This window comes from Crinia signifera, chromosome 12 (assembly GCF_055691185.1).
Source record: "Crinia signifera chromosome 12, ASM5569118v1, whole genome shotgun sequence".
Taxonomy (NCBI): Eukaryota; Metazoa; Chordata; class Amphibia; order Anura; family Myobatrachidae; genus Crinia; species Crinia signifera.
This window is the reverse complement of record NC_139228.1, coordinates 13302143-13324181: the sequence shown is the minus strand read 5'-3', so window position 1 is coordinate 13324181 and position 22039 is coordinate 13302143. Positions and strand designations below refer to the sequence as shown.

General features: G+C 47.6%; 1 protein-coding gene across 2 annotated transcripts; it reads right to left on the bottom strand.

The window, feature by feature from the left end:
- Positions 1-315: 315 nt before the first annotated feature.
- Positions 316-20754, bottom strand: GPATCH4 (G-patch domain containing 4). 2 transcript variants are annotated; one of them, XR_014466131.1, is made up of 9 exons: positions 20597-20754; positions 18671-18804; positions 18400-18473; positions 17502-17594; positions 10026-10133; positions 9590-9702; positions 8459-8509; positions 6260-8156; positions 316-1364 (listed from the first exon to the last, which is right to left on the bottom strand). XR_014466131.1 is itself a non-coding variant. In XM_083165960.1 (8 exons), the coding sequence occupies exons 2-8, from the start codon at positions 18747-18749 to the stop codon at positions 7343-7345; spliced, it is 1332 nt and encodes a 443-aa protein (XP_083022086.1). In that variant the 5' UTR covers positions 18750-18804; positions 20597-20754; the 3' UTR covers positions 5934-7342. The 2 variants fall into 2 exon arrangements, 1 of the variants encoding a protein (XP_083022086.1); XM_083165960.1 differs by lacking the exon at positions 316-1364 and having other exon boundaries at positions 5934-8156.
- Between the last annotated feature and the right edge of the window lie 1285 nt (positions 20755-22039).

The following is a 22039-nucleotide window of genomic DNA, read 5'->3' as shown; positions in this document are numbered from 1 at the left end:
AGATTCCAAAATCTTGACAGTTCCTCAGCGATGATCTTTTGTCAGTTCACTATCCAGAAAAAGGTATCAAACATACATTTCCCTCAGTGCTTTCATTTTATACCGGTTTATGCTGACACCTTTTCAATGTTAATGATCAAATAAAATTAGTTTTGTAGTAAAACCTCTCTGTATCTTGTAATATTACCCCCTTCTTATGATCCAGAGGAACCTGGCGAGATATTGTCTACTATTGTCTGACACAGTCCGCACTTCATTCACACAAACTCCTTTTTATATACAGAAATAAAGACTCAGACAACTGAATTGGCGGTGAAAGGGGGAAGATTTTTATTTGAAGGGATTTTAAATTTAGTTTAAAAAAAATTGGGAATGGTGGCAGAGGAATGGCCTAATATCGGTATGGTAAATCGATTGACTGCAAAATCCGGTCAACCAGCAAACCCAAAACAGCACCCACTAATCGCACTGAATGGGCGGGACATGACTTGGTGACAGGGGACAAGGGAGGAATCCTAACTTGACTTGAGGCAAAAACGCAAAACAACCACCAGCCGGCAGAAGCCTAGATTAAAAACTGGTGGTAAAACAAAAATTCCTCAAGACCCCCACCAAAGGTGACGAGTAGCTAATCCTCAAGTTAGGATGTAGTGCCAGACCAAAGTCTGATGTATATATTATACACACCAGACTTCAATCTGCCAAGTGCCCGAATTGTGCCTATGGACCAGCCCACCGCAATAGCTGCCGTGGCGGCGCCAATGCAAAATGAGTATGATCCATAGTAGTCAGGCGAACGACTGAGCGCCAAGATGGGATGGCAGCACCCTCAATTAAAACCAAGCTTACCTGAGTTCTGGATGACGACAGCTCGTCAACCCTTCTGACTCAGATTCCTGGCCAGAAGTCAACTGGGAAGAGCCTGTTGAGATCGATGCAGCGGTCACGGCACAGGGGGCAAATGTTGTTACTCTGAAGCCATTCTGCCAAGCACGGTTCATGGAAGACGTGGTGGCACGATGTCACTGCAACTTCCTCTGTGACCTGGAACTGGGAACGGCAGATGGTGCAGATCTCGCCGGCTTCTCCTTCACCAACTGGGCGGATTCTGTAGGTGGGAAGATGAGACAAGATGACACTCAGGGCGGTGTCCAGTGCAATGCTCTCAACCATCTGTGAGACGGCTTCATATGAGCTGGCACTTGGTCCGCTTCCTGCTGTTCCTCCTGATGCTGTTCTTCCTGGGAATGCTGCTCCTGATGATCCTACTGAAGATGCTGCTCTTGAGTACGGCGTTCGTGATGCTGCTCTGGTCGATGGCCTGAGGCGTCCTGATCTCAGCCATGGCAGGTTGTTTGGTCCATCTGAAAAGATATTTCATACATTGCAGGTATAATAATCATTGGTAACAGGTCAAACATTGTTGGTATCCATCTATAGATTACATATGAATGTACATCATCCAAGCACAACATAATGTTATCGCTATCTATAGAGAAGGCTGCTGGTTGGATTGGTAACAATTAGGGATGCCAATCCCGGGGCATTTTTTCAATCCCGTGATTGGCATCCCGAATTGAAAAAAAAAAAAAACTCCCACGCATTTACTTACATACTTGGTGAGTTGGGCGGTACGGCTGGAGAGCGCATGTGCAGTCTATTCCCGGGATTGGAGATTAATATCCCGGTGATTTGGGGGTCTAAATCCCAGGATCCCCCCCCCGATCCCGGGATTGGCCACCCTAGTAACAATATCCAGTATGATATTTGGGTGTTACCAAAACATATAAAAACGCAGCCTCTCCCAGCACTAAAGGGCATGATTCAGGTTTGCAAAGCACATTTGGGACCTTATTCAGATCCGTGCGTTCGGCCGATGTTTAGGGTCTGCGCAGGAGCAGGGTGCGTGCACCCACGGCAAACTTTCGGTTTTGCCGGGTGCACTCACCCTCAGCGGGCGGGGGGGCGCGGGCCAACCCCATTAGCATATGGGAATGCCCAGCGTACCATAGGCGTTTCCATGAGAACGCTGGGCGTGCTCAGGCTAATGAGGCCGTGACGGACACGCGGGGGGCAGACAGCTCACATCACCGGGTGTCAGCTGCCTGCCCTGTCCTCGCAGTTTAGAGTCACTATATAGGTGTCTCTGAACTGCGTGCGAAGGGAGGGGGGGGGGGGGTGGCCGGCACTGGAGGTGGTGTCCGATGATCAGAATAAGGTCGTTTGCTAAAGGACAAAATCATGCTGCACTGTGGAGGGGGCAGATGTAACATGTGTAGAGAGAGTTAGATTTGGGTGGGGTTTGTACTTCAAATGGATATCTATATAGCGGTGTAAAAATAAAGCAGCCAGTATTTTCCCTGCACAAAAACAAAATAACTCACCCAAATCTAATTATCTCTGCACGTTACATCTGCCCCCCTGCAGGGCAGCATGGTTTGGGGGATTTACCAATGTATAAATCATTGTAATTCGTTTAGCTACAGATTAGCCTGATCTACTAAACTGGGACGTTTTTTCCATGACGGTGTCTGTGGGGTGATTTTTAGACAGTAAGAAACGCAGGGCGGCAAAAAAAAAGCTCTTCAATTTTTGATAAATCTCCCCCAAAAGTGATCTGCTACAGAAGATACCACAAAAGGCAGGGAGGGATCAATACTTTAGATTTTCCTGTATAGCTGTTGGGTGGATTCTTGAAAAGTCATTAAAATGCCAAACAGATACTGGGGGTGATTTGCTAAGCCTTGGAGACTCCCAGGCAATCAGCTCCTAACTGCCATGTTACATGGCTGTATATCAAAATGGCATTAGGAGCGGATTGGCTAGTAGTTTATCGCTCTCCGATGCTTAATACATCTGGAAAAGTCAAAGGCAGTAAATATGTTTTAATTTAAAACCAGTTACGTTAACCTGCAGATGGCATGGAAACCAGTTACGTTAACCTGCATTGGTGCGGCTTACCCCTGTTCTAGGGGCATTTGAGAAGTCCTATTTCCCAGCCCTTTGTCACATTCTTATCATTAGATTGGCAGGAGACACCCGACATAACAGGAGACGTTTCCCTTTTACTTCTGTCTCTTTTATATCACCTAGGGGACAACATAAGTAACATTTGCTCCTCTTACCCCTCTCTCCGCACCTCAGGCCGCTGTCACCATTCCCCCACTGCATATTACCATGGCTGGGGAAGGGCAAACTGGACTTGGACGTCATACACAGCAAACATTGTACTTACCGCGGTCTCCGAGCAGCTGGGATAATTCCCTGCGGCTCATTGTGGCCGCAGGGAATTATCCCAGTAGATGAAAAAAATAAAAAACTACCACTAGCACAGATGTGATGGTCCGGCTCTGCTGCGGTCACTGGTCGCTATCTGGAAGTGTGCGCTAGAGTACGGCGGTACAGGCTAACTCTCTCTTCCTAAAGCTCTCTCTCTATCTCTGGTCTCCTCAACAGCTTCAACTGCAGAAATGACAGTTGGAGTGCTTTGCCTGTGGTCACCTGACCACGGCAGCCAATGAGATCGCTCCGTGCGTTCAAATGTGGCATGCGGGCAGCAGTGGGTGATGGCTGTGTGTTTCTGCCCTGTATCATCTTCCCAGTGATATTACATAATGACACATGGGGGAAATCAGTGGGGGATGACCCAGAACAGGGGGAGGGGGCTAATGACACCAGCTTAGATCCACTGCTGGGGCCACTGGGCCCTAAGCAAGATACTGCTTTAGGCCCCTCCCATGTATGCAAATAGATATGTAAATGCTAATACATTTTATATAATATAGTGTGTGTGTGTGTGTGTGTGTGTGTGTGTGTAATCGCAATAATGTACTTTGGTGAATAAATAAAGTGTGTGAATATTCATTGGCAATGATAAATGTGGTGCGCAGACCTAGTCTCTATCCCAAATCTACTGCTTTGGGGTCGATCCTATTAATTGCGAAGGGTACTTGTTTCCTAGCATGGCCACTCCGATTTCCATCGGGGTGGTCGTGTCAGAAAAATTGCGTCGGTCGCATCGCATGCGATGCGACCGACCCAATTTTTAAATTGAATCAAATGTGAATAGGGTCCCTGGGACCCGATTTTACATTGGATTCAATGTAAAATATTCCCTAGACCCCCAATTTTACACCCTGAACCCCACGCCACGATTGACGCCAACCTGAAGCGTGGCGAGCGCAGCGAGCCCGCGAGGGGCGGCGGTGCGCATCCTCCGACCTTTTCATTCCCCTACTATCCACGACGGCGTGGAGTTGAGAATATAAAGTGTGGCGAGCGCAGCGAGGGGACGCGTATAACTTCACAGGTGTACGCGTCCGCTCGCCACGCTTCAGGCTCGGTGGCTCGCCACACTTTATATTCTCAACTCCACGCCGACGTGTATAGTAGGGGAATGAAAAGGTCGGAGGACGCGCACCGCCGCCCCTCGCGGGCTCGCTGCGCTCGCCACGCTTCGGGTTTGCGTCAATCGTGGGGTGACGACGGGGACATCTATAATGTGAAATGGGTCATATTGGCCCATTTCACATTGTTTCCTATGTGAGATGGACTTAATCAAGTCCATCTCATCTTGTGCCATTATAATGGCACAAGACCGACGCGATGCTCCCGATTTCAATGTTAAAAATTATTTTAACATTGAAGCCTATGGAAAAATCGCGGGCATCGCGTCGGTCGCAATGTTAATGGTCGCGACCGACGCGATGCCCGCGATTTCGCCTTTGCCGGCAAAATGGACCTGATTTCAAAGGAAATCGGGTCCATTGCGGGCATCGTGTACCTTAACTTTAAGGTACACGATGCCCGCGATTGTGGCCGTGCTAGGAAACAAGTACCTTGCGAAGTATGCGAGGTGCCGTTACATTGAGATTTCAGCCCGAATATCCGCAAAAATGGTCGCTGCCGTAAAGTGAGGCCGGTGCTGCGATGATTACCACCCCCAAATTCATTACACCGAATAGGATCGACCCCTAGGTCTGTTGTCTCTCCTCTGGTCGGCGTCTTAGTGCAGTATCTCAGGTAATCTGCTTCCTGTTCTACGGAACTAACGATTGGAAAATCTTCGGTACTTGTTCCCTATCTGGGCGCCCAGGTTTTCTACGTACGGCACCGTAATGAAATCGGATCGCATCGGATTCGGTACTCGATGATGTACGATGGCATACGATGCTATCCGATCCCATTTGAAATCGGATCGTATCGCATGCGGTGACGCGATCAACCTGATTTTTACATTGGAATCAATGTTAAATGGTCCCTGAGACCCGATTTTACATTGATTTCAATGTAATAACCCCGCAAACCCACGATTTGTATAGGAAACCCCCCCCTGATGGTTTAAAATGCGCCTCCATTGTTAACGCCACCCCAGTATTGACGTCAACCCGAAGCGTGGCGAGCGGCGGCGGTACGCGCCCTCCGACTTTTTCATACCCCCACTATCCACGTCGGCGTGGAGTTGAGAATAGAATAGTGTGGCGAGCGCAGCGAGCCACCGAGCCCGAAGCGTGGCGAGCGCAGCGAGCCCCGCGAGGGGACGCGGATACCTGTGAAGCCCGCGAGGGGACACGGATACCTGTGAAGTATCCGCGTCCCCTCGCGGGGCTCGCCACACTTTCTATTCTCAACTCCACGCCGACGTGGATAGTGGGGGTATGAAAAAGTCGGAGGACGCGTACCGCCGCCGCTCGCCACGCCTCGGGTTGACGTCAATACTGGGGTGGCGTTAACAATGGAGGCGCATTTTAAACCATCAGGGGGGGTTTCCTATATATCCTTTGGGCCAACCATAAAAGCGGGAACGAAATCGCATCGCATCGTTCAATATCGTGTATGTGCATTGGTGGTATCCGATGCGATGCGATCCGATTTTTATACGGAGAATAGCATGGTGCGCAATTAACGTAGCGGGTGCCCAGATAGGAAACAAGTACCAAATCTTCCATGGTTGCTGCGTGTTTAATGCAAGGTATTAGTGTGCCCTGTAGTAAGCCGTGCAGACATGATTTAGCCTGGTACACACGCAAAGCCTTCCACACAGAGCTAGATGTTTATGGACACAGATCATTACCAGTCGTGTACACAAGCGACTCCTATGATGTAGACACTTCCCAGATCACATTGGCTAGGATGCTGCCAACTGTTAGTATTATAGTACTGAGTAGTTGGCTGTACCATGGACATTACCCTAGCACTAGTGGGTCCTATGTCCTTATATTCATGACCTTAGTAAGTGTCCTTATGAGCTGGAACATACCGTTCCTGAAAGCCGCCATCCCTGCAAGGCTTGGGTGACGGAGCAGCCTGAACCGTTACAATCGTTCATACATGACCCAACCGTGTTATGTGGTCCATCAAGAAGCTCCAGTTATTGGGGAACATTTACTAACAAGAGGCTTATTAAAGTCACCGTCCATTGGTGGCTCTGGCAGATTAGTTCTAAAACGCAAAATAAATCAATGCTGAGAAATCTAGCTTTGCATTGATTCTATTGTCATTTTAAATCGATTAGTTAATGCAGCTCGTTAGCAAATGTCTTATGCAGAACAATGACTTCATGACTCAGACAGGTCTGCTGCAACGTGTGGATAGTTGGGTCAGAATTTGGTATAAACCAGAATACAGGCAACCTTTGACAAGGGTCTGGCTTGGTGTAATAGTGTGGCCCATTAAAACCAAATGAACATTCCTTCAATGGCAATGGGTTCTATCCAGTGCTAGAAAGGAGAACCTAACGGAGTGTATAGGAGGAACGTATTTACCAACATCGACATAATCCAACGTTCCTAAATGGCACACGTCCAGGCGGCATTACAGAGAGAGATGCGAGGGAAATCTTGTTATGTTACCACTACCATAATTACTTGATATTCTTGCACCCAGGCACTATGCTCTATTGAATCCCCCCATCACCTTAGTGGTTATTATCATTATAAATTACCAATGTTTAAAAATCAACAGGTGATGATGTCACTTGGGCAAAAATGAAGTATCAGCACAAGAGCAGTGATGTCATAGAATCGGTAAAATGCTCACGTACACCATCCGGTAACTACTCAAACACAAAGTTCCATGGTGGCATCTCAGATTTGGTTTTGTAAAGCTGCTTTTTTGTGTCTTGTCCATAAAGAGCACAGTAAGGGTTTTGTTGTTGTTATTTTTATTGAAACGTCAGTAATACCAAGTGTTACAAATATTGTAATCAAAACACAGCAACATGGTCAGACGAAGCATAAAAGTATCTATAAATCAGAGACTGAATCAGTGTTAGCGTGGTATAATTCTATATACATTGGGACAGTCCTTTAACACACAACTGTGGCAGCACATTAACCATCCTCTACTCCGCTTTATGTTTCCTTTTCCTCTTGTATGTAACACACGGTTCTGTGCTCTCCGTCACTTCTTCAGCCTCCTCTGGAGCTGCAGGATGCTTGTGCTTGTGTTTGGCTTTCTTCTTTCTGATCTTAGGATCTTCCGCTTCTGTAAGTGGCGCTTCTCCCTCAGCCTCCTCTTCATGGGTCTTTGGTCTCCTCTTTTTCTTTCTAGACTTCCTTCCCTCCTCTTCTGTGTTGTACCTTTGATTGTCGGATTCCTCTTTTTCGTGTTCTTGCTCCTCTTCTAATTTCCGCTTTTTCTTCTTTTTTGGTTTTAGGCGTTCCTCGTCTCTAGATTGATCCTGATCTTCTCTGTGGCCATCGAGCTCTGCCTTTTCCCGCTCCAACTTCTTGACCACAGTTTCCCTCTTCTTTGCAGGTTTTAAGTGTTCCTCTTCTGTAAATCCGCTACCTTCCTTTCTCTGGGCACGGAGAACCTCCTTTTTCACCATCGCCTCCCTCTTGTTTTTCTTCTTTGATGTAAAGTTCTCATCTTCTGCAGAAGGAACATATTCTTCGTCATGGCCGTTGAAGACTTCTTCCACCACCTCTGCGCTGTCTGACGCCTTCCTCCTCTTTTTCTTTGGCAGGACGATGTCAGAGGAAATGCCCTGATCTCCTCTATCCTCCATCCCAGCCCCCGAGTCTTGCATTCTCTGATGTAATTCAGTACTGGATTTGGATGGTTCTTTCTTTCCATACTTTTCCATGAATGCTCTTTCCTGCTCCTCAATTCTAGAGAGCTTTGCGCTCATGGTGAGCCCGTGTCTGGCACCTCTGGGAATAAAAGAAGCGTAAGCAGTCTTTTAAGAGAAAATACAAGGTTTAGTTTAAGAACTCCTGATGCACATGCACAGTATATAATAATATTTCTCAAAATTTAGCCTTCATCATGAGGTTCAAAGAGATACAGCCGGAGTTAACTTCCTACGGTGTGGCAATATCACAGGACAAATACTCGGGGGATTGTCCACACAGTGTTTACCACCGGTGAAATTCATAAATGCCTGGAATCATGCAGACTATTTCCTATGCATCTGTACAGGTCCCGTGAACCAGCCAAGAGTTGTGGAACTTACTTGTGAGCGGTGCGCCCTCCGCAGATCCTAATAAGATCTTCATCTGTTACCCTGGTTTGGAATAAAAACATTTTCATTAGGCTAAAACAAAAAGGACTGTACATCCGAACGTACGTCCTATGAAAACAGCAGTTTGCAATACACCTAAATATACCAACTTAGAAATAGAACTGTTTTAAACAAGCAGCTCTTATGATACAACTCGAAACGCAATCAGATCAGGAGTCACTCAGTTGGGGATCTTTCGGTCTGTACAGCTGATGCATTCCCATAGGGGAAACGTGCAAGGTGTGGTCTCCCAAAACGTGCTGTATTCCATCCAGGTGCACCACTGGTGACCACCTGGAGAGGAGGTCTTTTAAACGCCGGCATTACAGTCCAGGTTTTAAGGATATCCATGCTCGATCACAAATGACTTTATTAGTTGTATACAATTGACTGAGGTACTATATATGGGCTCAAGCATGGATACCCTGAATACCTGGGGTTTGAGAACTTCTGTTTTGGGGTAATTCCTATATTATCCCTTTCACGCATGTAGCTATATCCAGGGTTCTTGAAGGTAAATGCGCATCAACCCGGGATTTCTGCATGCGTAAAAGCAAACAACCCAGGACTAAGTCCCAGGTGCACAGTCCTGCTCCTGCCCAGGGTCATGGAGTGTAGACCCAGGAGTTTGCCGGCTTTCACCTGCAACAACCTCTAACAGGTGTGGCTGACAGTTAAACAGCAGCAGGTGTTGCTAATTAATTACCTGTGATACCGAGAGGATCTGTAGAACATTCCAGAGAACTGGATTTGGAACTCTGCTATATAGATTTATATGGCTATGACAGACTGGCCTGCTACCTCATTTCCATCAAGCATCTATCCCTGGTCATCAAGTACCGGAGGGTGAGTTATTATAATGCCTCATTTTGATTGACAAGTCGATGTGGCCAAGGAATAATGTAGAAGAGAAAAAGCGGCAACGGAACTCTGCAAAACAGCTCTCCCGGCAGACTTATCATAGTAATTAATAAACTTCAGATCGTTTTAAATTTCCAAACATGAGATATTTATCCAAAAATAGGTTACTATAGGCAACACAGTTTTACAGATGTAGTTCATAGTTGTCCCTGTAATATTTACTTTGTAGCAGAAGACAGGTCTAGCTTCGCGTCTTCGTCCTCGCTGCTGTCGCTGCTGTCTGCAGAAGACGCTTCTTCCACGGGCTTCTCCCCACCGGACAACAGTGTAGCGGACTACAGATACCACACAACAGAACACAAGCATGTGAGCGGTCCACACTGTCTGACATCATCTGATATTTTGGGCTGAAGAACGCTGTGAACATGTCTGACTGCTTCCAAACCACAACACGATCACTGCGCTTCAGTCACCATGGGGGGCGAGAGATGTACCAAGCTTGCTAAAGTGTGGAGAAATGGGCAAGTGGAGAAGTTGGCAAATACTACATTGAAGCGGATTGGTTGCTATGGGACACGTCTCCACTCTTTAGTAAGCTCGACACATCACCCCCTTATAGAACAAACTCTTAGTATTAGGAATCCTGGCGAAAGCACACCTTTACAAAGCGGCCATAGAGCATGTTGCTGTTGGTCAGTGCTTTCCGAGGCTTCTTATTGGATACGGTGGTGTTCTCTGCTGAGAGTCTCTTCACCTGGACGCCGTCCTGAAAGGATACCATAGAAGCTTAGAACAGCAGTGCCACACATGACATAAAACCCATCCAGCCGGGGGCTGCTGTCAGTATACAGTATACACAACAACTGCACACAGAGGAGAATGGAGCTTTTAATCTGTATAACCGTTTACGGTATTCTTTACCTAGAACGACGCCCACGATTTTGATCGTAAGCATCGTTAGTAAAAAATCGCGGGCATCGCATGCACTAAAAAAATCGGGTGCGATGCGACCGACGCGATGCCCGCGATTTCCCATAGGGAACAATGTTAAATGCCTCAATTGACCCGATTTTACCATAGGAAACAATGTTAAATGGCCCACAGAGGCCAAATAGGCACCCTGAAGTGTGAAATGGCCCCCACAATTGTTAACGCCACCCCACAATCAACGTGAACCTGAAGCGTGGCGAGAGCAGCGAGCCCGCGAGGGGCGGCGGTACGCGTCCTACGACCTTTTCATACCCCCACTATCCACGTCGGCGTGGAGTTGAGAATAGAAAGTGTGGCGAGCGCAGCGAGCCCCGCGAGGGGACGCGGACAGCTGTGAAGCCCGCGAGGGGACGCGGATACCTGTGAAGGTATCCGCGTCCGCTCGCCACGCTTCGGGCTCGGTGGCTCGCTGCGCTCGCCACACTTTCTATTATCAACTCCACGCCGACGTGGATAGTGGGGGTATGAAAAGGTCGTAGGACGCATACCGCTGCGCTCGCCACGCTTCGGGTTCACGTTGATCGTGGGGTGGCGTTAACAATTCTGTGGCCCATTTAACATTGTTTCCTATGGAAAAATCGGGTCAATTGAGGCATTGAACAGGAAAATCGGGTCAATTGAGACATTTAACATTGTTCCCTATCGGAAATCGCGGGCATCGCGTCGGTCGCATCGCACCCGATTTTTTAGTGCATGCGATGGCCGCGATGGGCGCCCTTCTAGGTAAAGAGTACCCAGTTTACAATAGACATTGACCCTCTGGTGTGTATTATATTAGGTGGGGAGCAGAGAAAAGCAGGAGAATGTCAGCTCTTGGGGCTAGTGGCCAGTCAATACAAAGGTGCATTTCACTGTCTGAAATCTGCTATCCTTGAATCAGCACTGGGATCTGCCCGTAGAGAGCATTTCTGCTGGTTGGACGGGGAAGGGTTAAATTGCACCTACCCAGAGTTCCACTCCGACGGAAAGCTACGAATGGCACATATGACTTTTCAAAGCAAGGTTACTGCGATTCATGTTTCGCAATCAGAACCTCCAGGCATTAAATATATTTTTTGACCTTATAATTATTGAGAATTATTTATGACACCGGATTTTTTAAATATCATTAGCTGATTTTTTCGCACTTATTTTCCTTTCTGCAATCATTATGCATAATCAGGGGTAGCAGAGAATTTTGGCATTATAAAGTCCAATACATTATTCCGAGTACAAGAAATCAGGTTGTTTATGCCTTCTGGATACCGTTCATTTTAAATCAGGGTATGAATAAAAGAAATGTTTTACAATACACCACGGTGGTCTCATCAGAATTTTAATTAATTCATTGGCATTACACAATCAGATCTGGCCTCCCAGACCTTTATATCCTGGAATTGTGGGACAGAAAAAGGGATTTTTGTAAGAACTTACCGTTCGAATCCCTTTCTCTGATATGGTCCTGGTGACACAGCTTCACATTGGGATGTAGGAGGGTCCGCAGGAGCCAGGCACCTATCCTAAAGCTTTTGGAGGGTAGGCTCCTCCCCTACTGCATCCCAGATTCCTCAGTTCAATCTTTCAAAGCCACTGGAATACATTAACTCAGTACAAACAACTGCACATATTATATGCACAATTTTAAATTTAACTTTTCAACCAATTATAACATGAAACATCATGAACACTGGCATACTTACTGAGCGTAAGGGAGGGATCGCTGTGTCACCAGGACCATATCAGAGAAAGGGATTCGAACGGTAAGTTCTTACAAAAATCCCTTTTTCTCTTTCAATGGTCCTGGTGACACAGCTTCACATTGGGACGTTCCAGAGCCGGTCCTTTTGGGTGGGTACGCTCAGGTCTGCAGTATTCATCACTGCTCGCCTGAATGATGCGTCCACCGACGCGAACTCATGGAACCTATAGAATTTGGCAAAATTATGAACAGATGACCAAGTGGCAGCGCTGCAAACCTGCTCAGCTGTTGCCCCATGTCGAACCGCCCAAGAGGTGGCAACCGACCTGGTGGTATGCGCATTAATCCTGGCCGGTACAGGCCTACCAACTTCAGTATATGCAAACGCAATAACAGAGCGCAACCACCTAGCAATGGTCTGCTTAGAAGCAGGCCAACTAAGTTTGTGTATGTCATACAAAACCAGTAAAGTATCAGTCTTTCTGACACTCTTAACTCTGTCCACATAAACGCGCAAGACGCGCACAACATCCAAATTCCTCAATTTGTCCCTTTTCCTAACAACCCTCTGGGGGTTGAAACACAGGCAGAACAATCTCCTGATTTAGAAGAAAAGCAGAGACTACTTTTGGTAAAAAACTAGGGGTACTGTCCGAAAGGCAGCCCTATCATCATGACATATAAGGGAGGAAGACTTGTAGAACAAAGCAATCAACTCCGATATTTTTTTTTTTTTTTTTTCTCTGACGCCACCGCCAACAAAAATACCAGCTTCCCTGAAAGGAAACTAAGGTCATCCGACCTTAACGGCTCAAAAGGCGCCTCTTTAAGGTACTCCAGAGCCAGAGATAATTCCCCTGGCGCTACTGGTTGGTTGTAGGGAGGTTTCAATAGATAAACCCCCTGCAGGAAGGTTTGTACTTCTGGTTCTAACGCAATCCTTCTTTGGAAAGAAAAATTGACACGGTCGAGATATGTACTCTGAGTGACTGAAGGCCTAACCCAGAGGAAAGGCCCTCCTGTAAAAAACTCCAACAATTTAGCCATTTTAAATCTCGATGTGCGTGACCTCTGTCTTACACACCACCAAATATAGGTCTTCCAGGCCTCAAAATAATTTACAGAAGACACTGACTTTCTGGCTTTCCTCATTGCGTTAACCACCGCCTCTGAGAATCCTATATTCCTCAAAATGCCGTTTTCAACAGCCAGACCGTCAAAATTAATCGAGCTGAATCCAGCTGGTTGAACGGTCCTGGTTTTAGAAGGTCTGACCTCAGAGGTAGACGCCACGAGTCCACAGAGAATCTCTGAAGACTCGAGTACCAGGATCTCCCTGGCCAATCTGGGGCCACTAAAATTACTGGAATTGTCTGGGCCTGTATTGTTTTCAACTCTCTTGCCAGCATTGGAACTGGTGGAAAATCATAAAGAAAATTCCCCTCCCAGGGGATAGTCATGGCATCCACTGCTTCTGCCAGTGGATCCCACGTCCTGTCATACAACCTGGGTACCTGATGGATGAACCTGTATGCCTTCAGGTCCCTATCCGGGGTTTCCCCCTTATTGTAATCTAGTGGAATACTTGTGGATTCAGCCTCCATTTCCCTTCCATCAGTTTCTCCCTGCTCAGGAAGTCGGCCTCTATATTCTCCACTCCTGGTATGAAGATTGCTGATAATGCTAGAACATTCTATTCCGCCCACAAGAAGATTCGGGACACCTCCCACATGGCCGGATTGCTGTGTGTGCCTCCCTGGTGATTCAGATACGCCACAGCTGTGACGTTGTCGGTCTGAATGCCTAAAAGGGAGCTCTTGTAATCTTTTCTCCCGCCAGAGAAAACCTCTTCCACACAGCCCTCAGTTCCACGATGTTGATCAGTAAGGCAGACTGTAAAGTATCAGTCTTTCTGCTCTAAAGTCCACAAGCCCTGCAGACGCAGGTCCACGACTATTGCCCCTCAGCCTCTGAGACTGGCGTCGGTAGTGACTACCAACCAGCTCCAGGACTGCAGGGACCGACCCCCCCGAAGGGAATCCACCTCCATCCACCATTTTAGGAAGGATCGAGTTTCTGAAAACAACACCATTTGTTCTGACCTCATGGTCTGAGTGTTCCCTAACCAGCCTGTCAGAATGTTCCACTGGGACACTCTAGAGTGGAACCTGGCGAACTGTAACGTCTCGAAAGACGCCATCATCTTCCCCAGCAGTTTGAGGCACCTCCATACTGCTGTGCTCTGAGACCCTAGGATCTCCTGTACCAAGGCAGCCAGATCCCTGGCCTATGCCTCTGGTAGAAACACCCAATGCAACTGGGTATCCAGACCAATCCCCAAGAATTGGAGTCTCTGTGACGGCACCGATTGAGATTTTTGTAAATTTAAAAGCCAGCCGTGAATCTGCAAAACCTGATGGTTTCTGCCAAGTGACTCTTCACTTGTCTGCTGACTCCGCTTTAAACCGCAGGTCGTCCAAAAATGGAATAACCATGATTGACCCAAGTCGAAGCACATCCGCCATTTCTGACATTATTTGGTGAATACCCTAGACGCTGTGGCCAGACCGAAAGGCAGCGCCTGTTATTACAGGAGAAGGTCTCCTATTGCACACCCCAATAGTGCCTGATGTTCCGAGTGAATAGGAACCTGCAAGTATGCGTCCTGGACCTTCATGGACGCTAAAAATTCTCCCTGGTCCCGGCTTAGCAGCACAGACCGTAGAGACTCTATTTTGAAATGGTCTACCCACAAATGGCTATTAATGCCTTTAAGTTTAGGATCAACTGAAAGACCCGTCTGGTTTGGGCACCAAAAACAGAGTGAAATAAAAAGCCTTTTTTTCCCTCCGCTCTGGGGACCGGGACTACCACACCCTTCTCTAAAAGAGAATGATCCGCTCCCAAGAGAGCTGTACGGAGTCGAGCCTCCTTTGGTAGTGGTGTAGGAATGAACCTTCTCGGTGGAAGAACTTTGAAGGGAATCTTTTAACCCTGGGTTATATTTCTAACCCAAGCGTTCAGGTCCAACAGTGCCCCTGCGTCTTTGAACAGTGACAGACGTCCCCCTTCCTTAAACATCGCCGGGCAAAACCCCTGGCAGTATGCGGAGGATTTTTCCTCTCCTTTGGTTTCTTATAAAAAGAACCCAATTTTTGACTATGGGGCCTTGCCCCTGGAGGACTGAGACTATCCCTTAAAAGACTGTTCTCAAAAGGATGCACCTCCTCTAGGGGAGGGCCGAAAGGATGGCCTGAAAACAGAAAACCTTGATGTCTGTTTGGCTGCAGGGGTAGGCAGGAAAGTGCTTTTTCTTTTCCACCTGTGGCCTGCTTATTGATCTCTTTCAGTTGTAAACCAATAACAGCTTTCCTTTAAAAGCTAATGCCTCTAAGCCTTTTTAGATTTGTTATCTGCCTTCCAAGCTATAAGCCAGAGCACTCTCCTGGCACTCCAGACACTGAGGAAACTCTGGCAGCCATTTTGAGAGCTTCCTGCTCAGCCTGAATCACATTTCTGCAGCAGCATTAGACTTCTCTGCATAGTAACAACACACAAAAAACAGTATGTCAACTAGAGCACAGGTCACTGACCCACCAATCCTGGCCTTAGCGACCCAGACTGAAGCCAATCAGAGGGCGGAGTGTAGTCCACTCTTTTAACCATTGCCTTGCTTGAAGGCTTGCACTGGTAGCACAGTGGCTTTTGACAAGTATGCCACAGAAGCCTCTACCACTGGAACTTTCTCCCAGAGGTCTGCATGATCCTCAGGCATAGGATACAGGCTTAACCCTCTATTAGGCATCTAAAGCCTTTTGTCAGGGGTTTTCCAATAAATCTTGTAAACCCTTGTCTGCAGAGAGATATCATTTCCCTCACGCTGTCTCTTAAAAACAACCTTAGCAGGAGTTTTTTCTTCACAGACAAATTCAATGCCTGTTTACAGCAGTAATCAAATCCTCCACCCCAGAGGGTGAGGACTCTTCAGAAACATCACCCTGAACCCAGGGTATGTCTGTGTACTCTCCCTCCTCATCAGCAGCTAATAATGGCACTGAATAAGACCTTTTAGGGGTCCCCCCAGAATAACCATAAAGCTTGTCAAACAAGTAATTTAAACCTGCTGATTCCCATAGCAGTATCCTGCATGACTTGTAGAAGTCAGGATCTGTCTGGGTCCGAGGCAAAGAGCTGGACGGACTGCTGAGAGAATGGCCATGGTCTAGGGAAATTACCAGCCATCACTCTTGCCTGTCCAGTAATGCACCAAAGCATTTTCCGACCTGTCTCAGGGACTTAGCCCTCGCAAGGTCCGATGCACTACCCTCTGGGGTTCACTCCCCATGGGTTTCACAGCAGCGCAACAAATACATAAGCCCCCCTTAGGGACAAATTTCAGTGTACAACCACTGCAAGCGCTCAATGCATTAAAGGCTCCCTCCCCCAAAACCACAGACTGTTGCTCAGACATGATGTTCTCAATAACACAGTCACAGCATTAAATGTACATACATTATATACAGTGTACTCAGTCACTTAGCTTTCTGTAGTCTTCAGAATGGGGAAAGCGAAGCCCAGGAAATCCAATCACTCTGTCAGGATCTGTAAGCCAGCTCAGCTCCGCTGCAAGCGTTCTGAATGGCGCCAAAACAGAGTGAGGGAAGGGACCAAGTCCCTGCTGCTGCGGGGTCTGTGACTTTTGGCGCCAACTACCCCCAGACAGCCGCTCCCATTGTAGGATCTCCTCGTTCCAGTATCTCCCCCTCAGCCGGGGACCACTCGGAACATGCCTGTAACAACACTGCTGTCCTCTCATATCAGGAGCTCAGTGTGTAAGCTCCGCAGAAAATGGCCGCCGCCATCACGGAGCGCCTGTCCCCCATGATCCCCACCTAGCGTGAAGCCGGTTTCAGAGCGCTCCGGAGCCCAGGCAGCTTCTTAAAAGAAGCTGTAAGCGCTGCACAGGGAGGCCAGACAGCGTCTCCCTCGTGCACAGGGAGGCCAGACAGCGTCTCCCTCTCATTAGTGAGGATTCACTAATGAGAATCCTCACACTGTGCCTACCTAGCTAGTGTAGAAGTTAATAAAATAATAAAAACCCTAACTAACTCTACTCCTTCGGCTGCTCCAGCAGCCCTTTAGAATAGCACCCACTCCAGTGGGCACCTAACACGAACTGAGGAATCTGGGATGCAGTAGGGGAGGAGCCTACCCTCCAAAAGCTTTAGGATAGGTGCCTGGCTCCTGCGGACCCTCCTACATCCCAATGTGAAGCTGTGTCACCAGGACCATTGAAAGAGAAATACAATATTACCGCCCGTCAGGGGGTGCTTCCGTTGTACATGTGACATGTATTCTGAGGAACAGGTGATGTCATTAAATTATTAAATTATTTGTAGCTGCAATATGGTCACAAGCGCACCCACTAACGCCTGCTAGGTCATAACACAGAAGCTCTCTGCTCACCTGATCTGGCTCAACCGAGATGCTGGAAGCGGTTTTATTGAAGACGTGATCCCACCAATGGAAGGTGAATTGCTCTGCCGAATCATGTCCCACCTAGAAGGGACGAGGTAACAGGACGCTATGGGGTGACTAATAAACAGGGAGTGCAGTCGCATGTCCTATTTGAGAGCCAACCAATGGATGAACAGATAGTGCCACTCTTAACCCCTTGAGTGGTGGGTTTTGCTGGGGCAGGACAAACCTACCAGGGCAGTTGTGTCCTGCCCCAGCAAAACCCACCACAGAAAGTTGGAAGCTTCCCCCTAACCTCCGCTCCGGCATTAGTACACCGGAGCTTGCCTGCAGTGCTGCCGCTGTCCCCCTGCCTAAGCCAACAGTCACATTCAGCAGTGACGTCGGCGGCAGGCTGGGGGATGTTTGCCAAGGCAAGGGGGACCGAGCCGATGTTGGCAGGAGCTCCGTTGCCACAGGTTGCGCGAGCATCTCTTGCGCGTGTGCCCCCTGGCGGGAGCAGGCGATGCAAAGAACAGAGCCGCTACATCTGTACCTATCATTTTCTAAACCCAACCCCTAACATGGCAGGTAGGATCTGATTGGCTGTTTATAACTCTCCATTTTATCACTTTTTGACGCTTGATACATCTGGCCCATAGTGATACATCACAATGAGAAAATCATCACATAATGTGCAATATTATTATGGTAAAGGCATAGAGGAACCATATAAATGTACAAAAGGAACCCACCAATCTGCTATTGCAGCCACATGCCTGTAAGCCTAGGTGAAAGCTAGGACCCTGGAAGATATTTTAAGCAGCCAGCAGAGATATCACTGCTAAGGCAGACTGGCTCCATGTAGGCCCCAGCAGGTTAATGTATAACAGCAGTTCCATCTTACCCCAGCTGCGTCTGACTTCACTTTCACCTTCAGAGCTTCCGATATGCCATCCTCACGTTTGCCAAGACCCTTCCCTGTAATAAAAACACCATGATTATACAAAATCGCACCAAGCACAATAATAGAACATGTGCATAAGAATAACAGCTGGACAGAAATCTCCAGCGTCACTAGTATGAGGACATCTGATTGGATCGCGTTGCACTTGTGCTTTTATTGCCATGGTTTCTCAGTCACCTCCTCCCGGCAGAGGTAGGTCATACGTCATTACCTTCAGTCCAGCCGTGTCTCTGTAGGTGTTCCACTGCAAACGTCATGCCTCTGCTCTTCACCTTAGATGGAGGAGCCATGTCACGGGGAATATACAGACCGTCTGATTGGTAAGTAGTCCTCTCGTACCTGTAACTGTGTAGGATGAGATCGGTCACTGACAACAATTCTATTCCTAGACTATGACATTCTATAGTGCTTCTAGCACAGGCGGATCTGTATTTCAGAAGAGATACAGACCAAACTGTGCTAGTACAGAGTGACGACCAAGGCGGAAAAGAGGAACTGCAAGGATTTTGAGAGGTGCAGGGTGCTAGAATGAACACTACTAAAGCCTCATAGGTCGACAAGGGGAAGGTTGACAAGAGTTTTTCGATTTTTTTGACCCGAATTTTGAAATGGACGTGGTATCAGTGTGCCCGAAGCACGGCAAGCGGACACGGTACACTATTATATTCTCCCGCCACGCCCTAGTGAACGGTAGGGTATGAAATACCACCTGTTGGCACAAAAAAAAAAAAAACTAATGTCAACCTTCCCATTGTCGACCTAATGCTTTGGTCGACCTTCCGACCCTGTCATTAGCCCTCTCGACCTAATGTTTGTCAACCTAGCGACCATATCCCGTATTGATAATAACTTGACACGACTGTTTGCACATGATGGAAGTAGTGGAAAGGTTTGACAGAAAGTCCCATGCTGCACACTTGTTAGTCAGTGGCTCTAGCGTCCAGTCACAGCCTTGGGTGCGGGGGCCAAATCTTTTAATGGTCGCCCACCATCGAGTGATTTGGAAAGAATACGCAAAACTAAGGCACTCTCTGGTGTCTTAGCTTTGTGTGTTCCTTGTACAGGAAGAGGGTGGGTAGCGGACATCCGGTGAGGTCAGCCGCCTGCGCCCGGCAGCCGTGTCACTGCCTACTTTTCATGGGAACACCCATGAAATTCTGGGCATTCACATAAGCGCATCCCCTCGCAGCCACCCCATGCCCCCACCCGCACTGGTAGGTGCGAACGGGACGGCGAACTAGCAGTTCGCCATGCCCATTCGCACCCAGCGTATGCACATGTGCAGAAGGGAAACATCACTCCCCACTGCGAACGCGCGAGGCAACTAATATAAGGCCCTATAGTTCACCCGTTTCACTTCTCTGATCTAGTACCGACTAGAACATGATAGCCCACTTCGTATTGGCTGCTAAGAATTACATCACCGCTTATCTGAAGTTCCCCGTGCGCCAGTTCTTATAAATGTCCTACATTTAATACAGATTAATCAAATTTGCCCAAATTGGTAAAACATAATATTCCGCAGAGAACCGTAGCTTCCTCATTACTCACAGCACAATGACTGCACAGGTAGGGCTGAATCCTAGTTGGAAAAAGGACCTGTCATGTGTCACAGCACAACTGGGCGAGGAGCAAGGTCCCTAAACATGGGAGTTCAAATACACGCTCACCATGATTTGGGAACGTTTACTAAAGGCAATAGGTGGTAGCATGGGTAATAACGGAGCGAGGCCACCAGCCTTGCTCCTCCCCCCTGGGCGCGAAATGTCCTTTCTCCATCTTTGTCGATCTAGCAACCACCCTGAAGGCGCCAGTATTCATGTAGTAGACCGTTCTCTAAAATATGGCAACAGGTATAAAGCAACTTATAAAGGAAGGGGGGAAGGGGATTATAAATCTACCACGTGGTTCTAATTCTGTAGAATTACAAGTCTCAGCATATCCTAAGATTAGTATTCATGGTCAGGACTCAATGTTGCTGCAAAGGCAACTGTACCACTCTAAGAAGAAGAAATCATAAGCATAATAATAATAATGTAATGGGACTCACTTCCCTGGGGTGTTTATTAAACCTGTAGTATAGAGAGATACAGACAGGGGAACAGCAGTACATAGTGAATGCAAATATCACACCTACCTCACATGCTGCAGCTGCCTCAGGTGCTGTTACTGTAATAGCAATCCTAAATCAGGGGTACAGTGCTAAATAAAATTTTATAATCCTCAGCAATCACCGACTGCCAGCACAAGCATGCACTCCGTGGGCAGCGCCATCTTGCCAGAAGTCACGCCCTTTGACGTCATTTGAGACGCCACAGCGGCCTCTAGAGGAAGAGGGGATAATTGCATCACTCATTTAGTAAAAGATCATTATTAAAGTTTGTTTCCCTGATCCTGTATCATAGTTGCTATGTCAGTATGAAACATTACCGTATGCAGGGCTATATTCAATTGGAGCAATGACCCATCTGCAAATTTCTGGTCCTTTCCTCTTCACTGGGTAGGGAACTTAGGGTAAATTAATTATATGCCCCTTCTCTCATCAGTTGGCGCAGGATGTCAGCGCTGAGATGTCGACAGAGGCGCTGGGAAGCAAGAGTTTGTACATTCTCCCCTTGTTTGAGTGGGTTTCCTCTGGGTGCTCCAGTTTCCTCCCACAGTCCAAAAAAATATATCACTATAGTAGGATAATTCGCTAACGACAAGAATTTAACTCTACTGTGTACATGTACATGGGTTTAGGGCCAACTAAATGGGCCAAATGGTTCATCACATTCTATGGGGGGGATTCAATTGTTTATCACCCCCGATTTCACTGTGTAAATTGACGAGAGTTGGCGGGATGATGTTTAATTGATGTTTCTGATCGTGGTTATTATGGTCGGGTTCATCCATGTAAATCAGGTAAACCCAACCAAAAGAATGCGTGCGACACAGAAAGTCCCGTTTGAAAGAACAAATGGGTAACTCTTCACACATTTCTGCTCACCACCCCCCCGAGCTTGGGCATCCGATTGCGCTCCAACAGGGAAACAATTGAATAGCTCCGTTGAGCGCCATGTTCTGGCTGGCAGTAGAATTCCCCCCTATGTTTAGGATACTGATAAGTAATACATTGGAATGGTGATATATATTCTACTGGTGAAGTGATTAAAAGCTCAGGCTCTAACCTTTGCCCTAAAGCCCACTTCCCGATTTTGTGGCATAGTTATATGGAAGCAACCCTTGTGGCCCAATCAAATAAACTCCAATAATAATAACAGAAGAGATGATTGGATGAGGCTAGTCCAAGCAGGGCCATTACCCCTTTCCAGTACTGTCCGGAAGTAGGAGCCACCTGGTGGGAAGAGGTCCTCAGTTACCTCTGGTCCGGCCATGGGGGGCCCAGCGAGCAGGTAAATGCCGCCCCATGGAACGCACTACCCCCACCCCTGTGCATGGCTGTGGGCGCATACGCAGTCGTGCACAGAGCGCGGGAAATTGTCCACCATCGACTGATTTTGCCCCTGCTCACAGCGCCAAGTAAGTCTAGACTCAACTTTGCTGGCTGCCTTCAGTCAAACGGCTCGCGAATGCGCAC

What these genes read in the sequence shown, in the direction of transcription:
- GPATCH4 (XM_083165960.1), bottom strand. Translation starts at nt 18,749, where the DNA reads ATGGCTCCTCCATCTAAGGTGAAGAGCAGAGGCATGACGTTTGCAGTG. An exon ending in TGAAGTCAGACGCAGCTGGG is followed by an intron (nt 17,595 to 18,399) that starts GTAAGATGGAAC and finishes CGTCCCTTCTAG; the next exon opens with GTGGGACATGATTCGGCAGA. An exon ending in GACCTGTCTTCTGCTACAAA is followed by an intron (nt 8,510 to 9,589) that starts GTAAATATTACA and finishes ATTCCAAACCAG; the next exon opens with GGTAACAGATGAAGATCTTA.